The sequence below is a fragment of the Tyto alba genome, unplaced genomic scaffold (assembly GCF_018691265.1).
Source record: "Tyto alba isolate M040663 unplaced genomic scaffold, T.alba_DEE_v4.0 Super-Scaffold_1, whole genome shotgun sequence".
In the NCBI taxonomy this organism is placed as follows: domain Eukaryota; kingdom Metazoa; phylum Chordata; class Aves; order Strigiformes; family Tytonidae; genus Tyto; species Tyto alba.
The window spans coordinates 21,452,275-21,464,855 of NW_024881261.1; the positions used below are offsets into that span (position 1 = coordinate 21,452,275).

General features: G+C 49.0%; 1 protein-coding gene across 2 annotated transcripts in view; it reads left to right on the forward strand.

Annotated features, from left to right (window-relative positions):
* Positions 1 to 78: 78 nt before the first annotated feature.
* ANTXRL (ANTXR like) overlaps positions 79 to 12,581 on the forward strand; it is a 73,343-nt gene continuing 60,840 nt past the window's right edge. Inside the window, exon 1 of one of the 2 annotated variants that reach the window (XM_042788234.1) lies at positions 79 to 190. Coding sequence is in view for 1 of the 2 variants with exons in the window: in XM_042788229.1 (XP_042644163.1) it covers positions 4,096 to 4,256 (161 nt within the window). In the remaining variant the exon portion in view is untranslated. Of the gene's footprint in view, positions 191 to 3,540; positions 4,257 to 12,581 lie in introns of those variants that run through there. The other variant, XM_042788229.1, reaches the window with a different exon arrangement.

A 12,581-nucleotide genomic window follows, 5' to 3' on the forward strand; every position in this document is an offset into this window, starting at 1 on the left:
GGGAAACGCCTACCGCAGCGCCGGCCCCCCGGCCCCCCCGCCGGCACCGAGACGTCCCTCTCCCCCGGGACCCGCTGCCACCGCCGCCCGCGGGGACGCGGAGCCCGTCCCCAGGCAGAAGCCATCCCGGGAGCGGCTGCAGACCGCAGCGGGGGGTCTCAGAAGGTGGACGGGATCCCTTCTTATGACGGTACTTTAAAAAGAGGAATTTCTTTTAAAGTTGGGGGGAAAAAAAAAAGAAACAAACAAACTAAACAAAAACACCTCCAAAGCCTTCTTGCCAGTTGTCCTTTAGAGCGTCTGGCAACACTGCAACACTTTTGAATATAGGGCTATTCTGGGAGCTGCCGGTATTGCAAAGAATGGCTTAAAATGAAAATTACTGCTTCGTAGAAAGTACTCGCAGGGTAGAAGATTAGGAAGGTGTTTGAGGTATGAAACTATTTGTGGCACAGCTGGTATATAAAATAAAACGGTCAAACCTCTTGTCACAATCAAATATTCCCTAAATCTAGACTAGCAACATTGCTTTTGAAATATGTCGTTCCATATAAATGCCTTTAACGCCTGGTAGAAAATTCTTATGAACATGTTGACAAATGAAATAACCCGGGTTATTTGATTAGTGTCCATGTAATCTGAATATTGGCTGGTATTGGGAAAAGAAACGTCAACCCTTAATGCTTTTTAAAGGATGGGTTTTCGCTGCAATTAAAGACTAATCTTACACCAGTGAAGAGAGTGAATCACGCTCTGTGTGTCCTGTGCTACAGGGATTAAAGAGGACGAAGTCTAAGTTTGTGTTTTCTTTTTAAAATCAGCTCAGGCAGAACGAACAGCGTTATAGAGCGTAACGGGGGTTGGTAGCTGACCTGCCGCTGTGGTGACATCCGCATCCTACCACCCTCCCAGTGACGGGTTTATGTGCCGGTGCCACCTCTTTCCTTAGGAAACACTTTCTGATTTGGGGTGCAGATGCCAGCAAACCGAGATGAACAATTCCCACCGCAAGAGTTTATATTTTTGCAGCCTTTGTGCAGATAGCTACAGAAAGCATAGGGGAGGGATAAGTAGACGTTGCCTCATGCCTTATGGAGCTTGAATCGCTGTGAGTGCGCTGAGGGAACCTGTGTCCCAGGGTAAGATTGGCATCTTACAGTCAGCTCAGCTGATGGTTGGTTTGATTTTCCGTCGAGCAATACCCGAGAAAATGATCCCGGGTGCCCGGGCCACCGGCCGTCCAGGGGCTGCGACCCCGGCCCGGCCCGGCCCGCCCTGCCTCCCCGCTCCCCTCCCTTGCACAAAAGCACTTAACTCCCTCACACACCTCGCTCCGGTTTCGCACCTGTCGGGCTTGCCCGGTGTATGTGACAGCCACTGGAGGGTCTTAAGCAGATCGGAAAACCTGTTTGGTTGAGAATCGGAGGCGGTGGCGTCGGGAGGCGGCTCTTCAGCGGCAGCCCCGCCGTGCCCGGCCCTCCTCGCAGGGGCTGGGCGAGCAGGGAAGGGGCTCTGGCAAACCGAGAGCCTCACATTCACCCGGATTTTTTTCTGTTCGGCACCGAGCGCGGCAGTCGCTAGCCAGCGCTAGTCGCGGTGGTATCGCTGCTTTGGCGTACGTCCAACGAGCCTTAAATCATGTCGCCCTCGCCAGGAGCGCATATGCTTTGGAGAAGGCAGGTCAGGCAGCCTGCTCTCCTTGCAGAGTAAGATGACCAGAGTAGTGATCAGAGATGGGCAATGCACATTATCAGAAAACAGATATAGCCAAGTTTTATTTACTTCGTAGTGCTTTATTTTTGGAGACTCCCTTGAAGTCTGCCGCGTTAATTTATGAAACAATATGATCTTCAGAAAGCACCGAGGGAATCCGAAGCTATTAGCATTTTTATTTTGTTTTGAGAGGCCGCAGTGGCTGCAGGGGAGGACGGCCGCTTCGGGCAGGGGGTAGCGAGGGCGGCCGGGACGCGGGGCCGGGGCAGCGGCTCCCGGCGACCGTGCCGGCTGCGGACGCTAGTGGGCACCGTCGAGGCCGAAGCCCGGCGGAGTGGGAGGAAGGGGGATTCCTGCTGCCCAGCAGCCGCTTGCTCATTTTTTGTGCATGTCACCAGGGAGGATGTGGGTTTCTTGTATTTCTCCATGATCTAAGTAATCGCTGGGTCTCCACTGGCCAGCGCACAAAAAAACCTTTAAAGTGGTTAGCTTAAGCAGTGCGTTCAGCTTCTATCTGTGCATAGTTAAAACTGGGCGAGCAACTGAAAACTGCTGGACCCTCTAATCTTTCCTTGATAAGTCCTCGACCGCCGCCGCGGTTGGATGTGTCTGAACTCGGTCCAGCACAGAATCAGGGAGCTGAAAGCGAGATGCTTTCCCCGAAGTGCAAACTTTATTTCAGACTTGCGGGCGGCAACCTACACCGCACAAAACACGCGAAGGGCTGCTGGAGGGACCACCAGGCCCCACAGGGACGGGGCTGTGCTCGACAGGGGAAAGCCTGCCGCGTCCACGCATGTTCTCGTCGGGCACAGAGGGAGAGGGCCTGCCGGCTGCGTGGGGGCACCCCGCCGCCTCCCCGTGGAGCCACACGCCTATCGCGGAGCCGAGAGGGCGCAGGACAGAGCTGCCGTGTGCTGCGGGGAACACCCCACACGCTCCCACCCATACCCGCAGGGCAGCGGGCCGAGCCCCGCCCGGGTGGGCCGTGCGCCCCCTCGGGAACCGACTTTGTCAGGAGGAGGAGGTGTCACTTTTTGCTGTAGAAGCAGCTCCGGACCGGAGCGTTACCGCTCGACTTCCCGAGAGAGGGAGGGAGGGAGAGAGAGGGGGACGTCTAATCCTAGCTCTATCACGCAAAGTGACTCTGGTCACATCCCTCCCCCTAGCTCTTTTCTTTAATTAGGGGCTGCAAAGGGTGCGAGGGAGAGGGAAGCGCCTGGAAGCCACTAATTATTCAAACTTTGGAGACAGCATCCAGATGAGCTGGGTCAGCTCTTTAGGGCAGTGCTTTGTCACCTGTGTGTATCAGATGGAAGTGATTACGCTACTGTGCAAAGTCTCCATTAAGAGATTTCGTTTCATCATTACTTATTGCCTGCAGGATGTGTGCAGGCTCCAGCGTGAGTAAACGAAGTTTTGCTACGGAAGAGAAACAATTTGCTCTGGCATGAGAGGGTCGTGAAAACCTGCCCATACTCCTGCCCTCAGGCAATAAGCTTTTTAATTGCACTCATCTCCTGCAACTAAATTTTTCACAAGTGCCCTCTCGCGCCCCCGCTCCCTTCTCCCCCCCTCCCGGCTTGTCACAGGTTTTTGCAATGACGCCCACCTCCCGCAGCAACAGCTTTCCGCCCCGGCGGCTGGCCCCTCGCAGCCCCAGTCACCCCAGGACCCCCCGCCGCTCCCCGAGTCTGCGGGCGAGGCAGAGCAGGACGCGCAGCGGTGCCGTGCCGGGCTGCCCCTGCCCTGCCCCGCCCCGACGGCCGCCGGCGCGGAGCGGCGCGCACGGCTGCGCTCCCCTCCGCGCTCCCCTCCGCGCTCCCCTCCGCGCTGCGGCTGCCGAGCGCCCCGCGGGCAGCCCGAGAGGGAAAGAGTGGCGGACGCCCGCCCTGTGCCCGCGGGGGGTGGCGGAGGGGCTGGAGCGCCGCGGCCCCTAACCTCGGTCCCCCGCTCGCAGCAGCCTTTCCCACCTCGTTATCCCGGAACAGGAAAGTCCCGGTTCAGCTTTCCCCCATAAGATCCTGTCTCCCTCCCCCGCTCCCCTCCCTCTGCCCCTTCCTGCCGCCGGCCCTGGCGAGAGGAGCCGCTGCTCTCTGCGCGGGACGGGGCTGAGCCGCTCTGGGCAGCCGCCGGGGCATGGGGACGGGGCTTCGGGGTCCATCCGGCCGGACTCAGCCCCCAGCCCTGAGCCAGCGGTCTGGTGCCCGACGGGCAGGGCTGCCTTGAACCCTCAGGCTGGAGCTGAGATCCTGAAGTTAGTGATTTTTTTTTTTTTTTTTTTTTTTTTTTTCACCTCTGCCCTCGGTGCTTCCGAGGAGCCTGTAAGGTCTGCAACGAGAGAGAGACTGAGGGAGGAGGAAGAGTTAAGAAAGGGAAAAGATGGCGAGTGGCAGGAGCAGAGTGGAAAAAGCAGCGTTTTTGTGCTGCTTCTTGCTGGCATTTGGGAGCCTAACCTCCTGCGCCCGCCTAGAGGAGGAGGAAGAGCAAGAAGAGCAGCGCTCTTGTCACGGTGCCTTTGATCTCTACTTCGTCCTGGATAAGTAAGTGACAGTCGCATTTAAAAATGTTTATTCACCCTTCAGTGCCTCCTTGCAGCAGCAGGGATGTTGTTTCCCCGGTTTCCCCGGGTGCCTTCCCCCCCCCTTCCCTGCTGTGAAACATGATATGTGGGGCAGGGTCCTTATTTTTGCTCCCCAAAACCCCGCATGTTTCCCAAGCAGAGCATTTAGGGGAACACCGTGCTTTTTCCTGGGTTGGTTGCCCATGCACACATGGTTGCCTTCAGGTTGTAGCGTGTGGTGCATGGGCTGGGAGCTCTGGATTTGAGAGGGTGTTGCTAAGTGCCCCCTGCACTCCTGGAGTTTGGTGTCAAAACTTGGTCTAAACCCTGAGATGTCACCTGTGGGATTTAACAGCGCCAGGGTTGTGCAGACCTACCTAAAGTTAAGACTAGACTGCTTGTTTGTAGTGGGCTTTTTTTACAGATTTACTGTAATGTTTTATAAAACTTGTTTCTGCTCACCATCTTTGGAATTGTCTAAACCTGTGTTTGAGTTACATCTATTGAAACAGGTTGGCAAAGATTTTGCTTAATGCTATGTCAGTCCAATTTAGGAACAGCCAGAGGATATGCTTAAGCTTACATTTATAGACAAGTTACAGCAAGTGCTAGCAAAGTGAGTGGTAAACTGGTACACCCACAGCTGTTTTTCAGAAGGCACAAATTTCTATTTCTCACGGTGCACTGCTCCAGCTTGACAGCCAAAGGTTAAACTCTAGGAGTAAATTGCTAGCCTTCCACATATACTCGGTGTGATGGCAGTGTTATCTAATACATACTGGGTTACATATGTGACATGGTATTATGAAAGACTGAAGCCTTTTCTTTGTGTTTTTACCCACAAGCCAGGTATGAAGTCTGCATTGGGCTGTTTCTTGGTTGGGGGAACTGTTTAGTCCATCAGGCCTTCTGCACAGCCTGCGTGAGGCAAAAAGCCGCTACTACTCAGAAGCCAGTATATTCCCATATTCAAGAACAAGGAAGAAAAGTATCATTAAGTAGTGATTCTATTTTTTAGAGCAAAAGGATCTGAAGACCAAAGGCATTTTGCCTTTCTAAAAGATGTGCTAACACACCATGTGGTCACTGTTTTTGTTTACTTCAGGAACAAGTTCTTAGTGAAAGAAACCTTCATGTCTAGAAAGAGCTCTGTGGGGTGCTGGTGTTGGTTCTCAAATCACTCTTGCTAGTCTTTCAAGAAGTGACTGGTACTCTTGTTATGTTCACTTCCTGTATTGAATTCTGTGTAACAACAGATGTTGGTGGTTGCAGTAGGGGTTCTCTCTGTGACATATCTGTCTTCTGTGCTGCTGTTTTCTTGTTTACAATGGTACTATGTATCCCTAGCAATCACCACACTGGGTTCCTATGCTGCTTTTCATCCATAGAGCTGAAAGCACTTACTGGGGTGATTGCCGTTATCACTCTTGTTGTGTTTGGCGAAATTAAGGCAGAGGAGAGAGTGATTTGCTCAGTTACTGATATGTCAAGTAATAGAGGAGGTTGGTTGTGGAAGAAAGTTCCTCTTCAGTATTTTAGACATAAAATCACACATTTCCTTTTAGCAGGCCACAGGTTTTGTACCCTGGCTCAGGTGTTACTCACTCAGTACAGTGGTCCACTGGAAACCAGATCTGATTATGGTTGAAGTAAAAGTCACGCACTTCAGTTTCAGTGGGAAAATTCTCTTTGGCTTCAGTTGCAAACCGAGCCTTTATAACCTTTGAGAGTTATACCAAAGTGTTCTTCTTTGGTAAAAAGCCGTTGTAAAAGTTACTTGAGCCCCTGAGTGATTTTAGAATCCATCTCTGCTCCTACCAAGTCTGTGGCAATGTTGATTTTGGCCTCAATGAGATTGCATTACAATCCATATGGATAATATTAGTGCCAGATCTTAGAAGCCATAGGTCTCATGCTGACTGAGGGTGTATTTAGTCATGGCTGTATTCTGTGACATCTGGCACAGCACAATGAGCTTTATGGAGGCAGGGATGATTGACTGAGTGGACAGACTCTGGATCTTGGGACAGTTCATCAGGAAGGAACTACATAATCCATTAGTGTTGAGAAGGGTCAGGGTATTCCTGGTAGGGAGAAGGCAGGAAGCCAGTCAGAAGCAGCTGGTCAAGTCTGAAAATGCGGTGGACACATTTTCTTTTTTTCTTTAGAGTTAGATCCAGGCTGATACATATCCAGGAAGAATTCTGGCTCTAATTTCTAATGGGAGAATCCCCAGAAAAACCAAGCCCTATATACCACAGAGTATCCCCATGTGGCCTGGGGATTGCCTCCCTCCATTGGTGCCTTGCCAGTCTGGAGTTAGATGCATTCAGTCTTAATTAGATGTCTAACAATGGCACTGAAGGATTGGCTCTGTGAAAACTCCAGGCTTTAATCCTGTGACCCTGTAGCGCATTCTTTAGCTGAGTGACAGGCACTGGCTCTAAAGTCAGCCTGGGTGAACCAAAAACTACTTTAAATCTGCTTTACTTTGCTTCCTCATGGAAAGATGTAATCTCACATCAGTAGGAGGCAAATCGGAAGAAGACAACAAACCTTTCTCCTTATGCATGTAAGCACTACGTGTTACTGCAATGACTTTACTGGGGCATGATTTTTCCTTTTCATTCTGCCAGGCAAAGTCTGTGGGGATTTAATCCTGCAGGCAACAACCATCAGATGGAAAAGATCATCTGCTGATGAAGTTATTGGTATAATATATATGCTGCCAATTAGAAAAAGAAACTCCCTGATTTCTTACAGTTTTTCTCTGCCTTCAGTCGATTGCAGCCCTTTATGTCAACTCCATGGGATAGGCAAGATCAGAGCAGTGGAACTAAGCCTTGGATGCCTGAGAAGTTGGCACGGTGAAAGGGAAAAGCAGGATGTGTGGGAGGGAGACCTGCCACCATCCTCCCTAGGATTGTCTGACCATGCCAGAGCCACATTAGGACTGCCTTGTCTCTGGGGATGCTTAAATGACCAAATGTTTTGAAGCTATGAGAACTGGACATTTGCTTGCTGCAGAGGCGGCTGCCTAGAATCTGTAATCCTGTGCTGTCTGTATGTCGTACTTTGAGTTATGCAGACTTGATCTTATTTGGAGATGTAGTGGAAGACTTTATATGTAGTGGAAGTATTATACTAAAGAAGCAGAAGTTTTACTGTTTGCAGCTGACTTGCTGTCTCTGCATGAGGTAAGTTGTGCAGTTGGCATACCCGTCTCTCCTGTGGCATGTGGTAAGATCAAGTCACATGTGATAGCAAAGATCTCCTATTTGCCTTTAAACAAGCATAGCTCTTAAGCCCAACATAATGGACAGCTGAGTAGTTCTCACTTGCTATGATTGCTTCATTTGCTTTGGTTGTCCAGGTGCATGAAGACCTTGTTTCAGTCTCATCCCAAACTGCAGAGGACAGGTCCTCTAAGGGGTTTGATTGCTTGGCTATCAGGTCTTGTAGTGACATCCTTGTGCTTGAGTATGTAAATAACTCCCCTTCATCCCGGCCTTGCTGTTAACATCCAGCTGTTGTTTGTAATCATATTGAAATGCACTTGCACAGCAGAGAGGATGACTGACCTCTAGTGTTTTCTAATTATATCAGTGCCTGGCAGCATCATTATGATTGTTTATTAGCGCAACAAATAGAAACCCATTTAAAGTAAGGACTTTTAAGTGCCATGAATATCTGCTGCTGGCGATGCTTGATGTGACAGATATGAGCTGCAGAGCTGTCTGTATTTTATATTTATCAAATATGAAGAAATTTCTTTGATTATTTTTTGACTGTAAGACAGATGGGAAATGGGGGTGAGGGAAGAATGTGAGATAGTCAAAAGCATTTTCTAATTTTTCCTGCTGGGATGTTTGCTGAGAATTTGTTTGGATTTTTAGAAAAAATGAGCTGCATAGTCTGGGGAAAATGTTTTCTTTTTCCACAGCACAGACCATGGCAGCAAAAACGTATTCAGTAAGGCCCTTACTGATTTTTACAGCAGTGTTTATAACTCTTTTTTTGTTGGGGGGAAGCTGGCCTAACTACCCTTTCTCAAATCCTCATCGTCCCCCTGAACTTCAGGGTAGTCTCTCTTCATGGTACTCCTGTCTTCTGGGCCCATAACAATATTGCCTTTCACATCAGTTTTGCTTCATCTCATGTGCTCCCAAGAGCATCCCTGTCAACAGCAATTTTGGTAAAGCCATCAGTAGAATGTGGCCAGCCTCTCACTTGCAATCCATTTTCCAGCTGCTTCTCTTTAAACTTGGTAAGCCTCGCTCCAGAGGTGAAAGTCCCTGGTAAGGAGCTGGTGGGGAAAAATACAACCTCTGATTAGATGGGAAATTAGATACTCTCTTCTATCTCCTTCCTGGTTTTGATTTTTGGGTCTGTGTCCCCCCTCCCCAGCTTCCCCTTGAAAATCCAGTTCTGGGGGGGAGCGAGGTGTCAGGAGGGATAGAGGTTGGTACTTCCAAAGTCACTTCAGGCAAGCCAAAAAGCCATCAGAATGAAAGGCATTTCAGGAGCTGCTATTCTGGGACAGCCTTAATGATTTTAAGGCAACTACAGGGAATTGCAGATCCCCACATACCTTGTTTTGTTTTTGTTTTTTTCAGAATATGCCATATTTAAAGCAAACAAAGAGAGTTCAGTAAACACTTTTTATGGCACCGCCCCTCCCCCCATTTCCTTTGAATGAATTTAGTACTCGTGAATTACAAGTACTAGTGAGAGCAAGTATTTTTGGCCTTAGGCTCTCACTGTAGCCCTTGGCCTTTCCTCCCTTGCCCACACAGTCCCAGCCCAAGAGTGTTGGGAGGGAGCTGGACCTGTGCTTCTCTCTCCACGCTATCTCGATCTGATGCCGTTCACTGTGCTGGTTTTATGCAGTGCGTGAGGAGGGGAAGAGTGTGGCTAACCACATTGTTGTGGTTGGAGATCAGACTGCTGGCAAAGATTGGTGCCTGAACACATGTTCTGTCACCTAATTTAATTGCATTTGAAAATCTTGTATTGACTGTCTTAAACCACTGCTGAACTCCCTTTCCTGTGACCAAGAATATCTACCTACTGCAGCAAGACTTCAGTTCATTGTAAGATATAGGACCTGATGCAGGTCAGCTGCCTATTGGGATTGAAAGGAGTTGCTGTCTGAACAAAAGTATTGGCTCTGTTCCTTTGATTTCTATGTATGTATATTTAAAAATGGTCATGTCTATATGTCTTCCTCCTTTGCTGTTTGGTGTTTTTTTTTTCCCCTCTTTATAATGTAACCACATGATCTACATGACACCTCTCATACTCTCCAACAGCCTGTAAGCAATATTCTTTACTGTTTTCACTACATAATCTGTTGGTATTTTGCCTTTGCATCTTTCTTTGTTGTGGTTATATTGCAGCCAGTGCTGTGATTTTCTTACAACCAGGTATAATTTCTTGGAATGTTCTGAAGCAAATTTTTATTCAGCTTCAGACATACCTGTGTTATTGGAAACAGGTTTTATTTGTTTGTATTTTGTCTGATATTATTCTGCCAGATTTGCCTTTTGGCAGGAAAAAAAATTCAGGAAAACCAGTTCTCCTTCCTTCTGCCCCAAGAAAAAAATTCTTTACAAAACATAAGGCAAAGCTAACGGGTAGGGGTTGTTTGACATAAAACGTGTACAGTTAATGGGAAGAAAAAGCCATGGCAGCTTGTCATTTGCAGTCTATTTATGCATGTAACTAAATCTGATTTATTTGGGGCTTGAGCCAAGGATGTAAACAGTAAGATTCCCACTGACCTAGGATTTTTGTTTGTGTGCAGTGAGTGACTGAGAACTTCTGAGCTTGCAGGCCAAATGCCGGTGTGAATTGTGAGTTTGTATGAGGCATAGTAGGACTGAAGCTTTTAATCTCAAACGCAGAGGAGATGAATTGACTCATGTGAGTTATTCACAGCTCAAGGGTTGCATCTCCCTGCTCCTGGCTATAATTTTCACCTTGTTAGGAGTGATGCAGCATGACTGGGATTGAGTGGCCTGCTTTGCTCCCCATGTTGTGCTGAAGAGGACTGAGATGCTGAGAGCAGGTCTTCCAGCCTTGGTGCTGCTCAGAGCAGCTCGGGAGCTTTACAAGGAGATCTGAAATGGTTGGATGCAGTCTGAGCATGGCTTCTGAATTTTACTTTGTGCTCTATTGTTGGCTGGGGGAATGTAGCAAGAGTTGTAGTGCCAGGTGGACAGGATTTGTGGATCAGATGGATTACTGCAGGAGCGAAGGGCAATGTTTTGAGGCCGTGACTTACAGAAGCCTGTAATGTTGCTGCCGACTTTGTCAGTAGTTTTATAGGAGAAAATCTATCTATAAAATTAATGGTTTGGTCGTGAAACCTTTTGGTACTTCGGTCCTGTGCTTGGAGTGCTAGCCTAGGACTAAAATCTGTTTTCCAGATGCTTCTCTGCATCTTCCCTTCCCCATTCCAGCACTTGTCTTGTCCATTAATGTTACAAGTACTCTGAAGCAAGGACTGTCTCGGAATGGTTGTCTCTGCCAGTGTTCTTAATTGCCTCTGGAGCAGATAATATAAACTAGTCCCTCCTTGCCTGGGTGAATCACCCAGTCAAGATCCCTTCTATGCTTGCAAGAAGCATTGTTTGGGAGAGGAGGATCTTGTCACTTTGACTGCTCGGCGGTCTCAAAAGGGAGCAGGGGGTGGATGAACACGCACGTGTGTGTTTGAAACCAAAGCAAATTAGATCCCCCAGGGTTTGCTCTTATTGCAGAGCCATTATTAACCATGTGCAAGAATTCTGTTGTCTACAGTGTGGTTGTGGCCACAAAGAGCTCTCTAAATAACAACAACAAAGTGCCACATTTCTGAGCAATGGGCTGTATACAGGGTCACCATTGGCTGGAGGAGCTGGAGACTTACAGGGACCTGCAAGCTTGATGGGTGTTGTACTCCCCTGACACCATGCTCAGACTGAGCCTAGCATCAGTAAATATGGGTCTGTTTCTTCCTCCAGGATCTGTGGAATTTCTGCCTTCAGCTAATGTGTAACAGAGGCAAATGTGCACGGGGTGGGGGGGGGGAGGGGGCAGGCAGTAGGACGAGAGACAGCTCTGTACCTTTAAGGGGTTTCACTTTTCCACTTTCATCAGGGAGGAAAGGCTTTGGGTTCTGCTGCCTTCTCTGTGTACATGTGGTAATAAAAATATCTACTGCTTGGGTAGTGCCAGGAGTTTTAACTTTCACTGCTAAGCTGCAGATCGGATGTATATTGCTTGAGGTTCATCTTTATAGGCTTCTGACATTGAGTTTAGCTGTAACTGAATCGCACGTGCCCTAGGACAGACACCTTACGAGTAACCCTCCTGGTTTTTGCTTGCTGAAGTAACTGGACAGGGAGTGGCACCCCGTATGCCAGGGTTGTGCTGCTTGATTTCTCTGGGCTCCAGCTTCCAGCGCCTCTGAGAGCCTGTCAGGAAAGAAGGGATCTCCAGTCCATCTCACACTTCGTTGTCTTCAGAAACAGCAGTGAATACCTCAGACTGGGGTAGGCATGACTCTAACGTGCTCACTGTTTTTATACTGGCATAGAACTCAACTAAGATAGGAGGAGTCACTCCAAAGTGAGCAGGAGCAGAACCAAGCCTTGCAATCACATCACTTCCTTCCACCCCCAGAAATACTCGCTGACCTCCTCTTTTCCCCTCCCATCAAGCGGTAGCAATGTGAAATTCAGGAAAACAGCAGCAGCAGGAGCTGCAGCAGCTGCTCCTCCAAGCCGAGTCCCGATGAGGCTGGGAGCACATTCTTTCCTATGTTGTGGTTTGCTGACTCTTTTCTTTGTCTCGTGTGTCATGAGAACAGAGCTCGCGGAGCCGGGAGCATGCTCGCAACGAATGGTTCCTGTGGGTGTGTTTTGCTTCACTGGGGCTTATTTCTGATGCCATTTACATAGGTATGAACCTGGGGAAATTCTGCTATTTCTCTGGACCCGCTCCAGGTTCACCCCAGTGGAACCAGCAGCAGAAACAGGCCCTGAAATACTTTCTGCGGCGCTCTGGCTGCCCACCGGAGCGGTTTATTGCTTTGCATTTTCCTCCGCCATGAAAACTATGTAACCTCTGAGGGCTGAAACTTCACCATCCTGCTTGACTCTGAAAGGCACATGAACTGCTTCTAATCTGTGGGTCGCTATCCACCGAGGTCTTTGGCTTGTGGGGCTTGGTGCTTTGCCAAGAATGTCAGGCTCACTGGGCTTCTTCAGCGAGGAGAGTGCAGGGAGGAAGACCAGGGCTCAGCTGGATGATGGTGCCA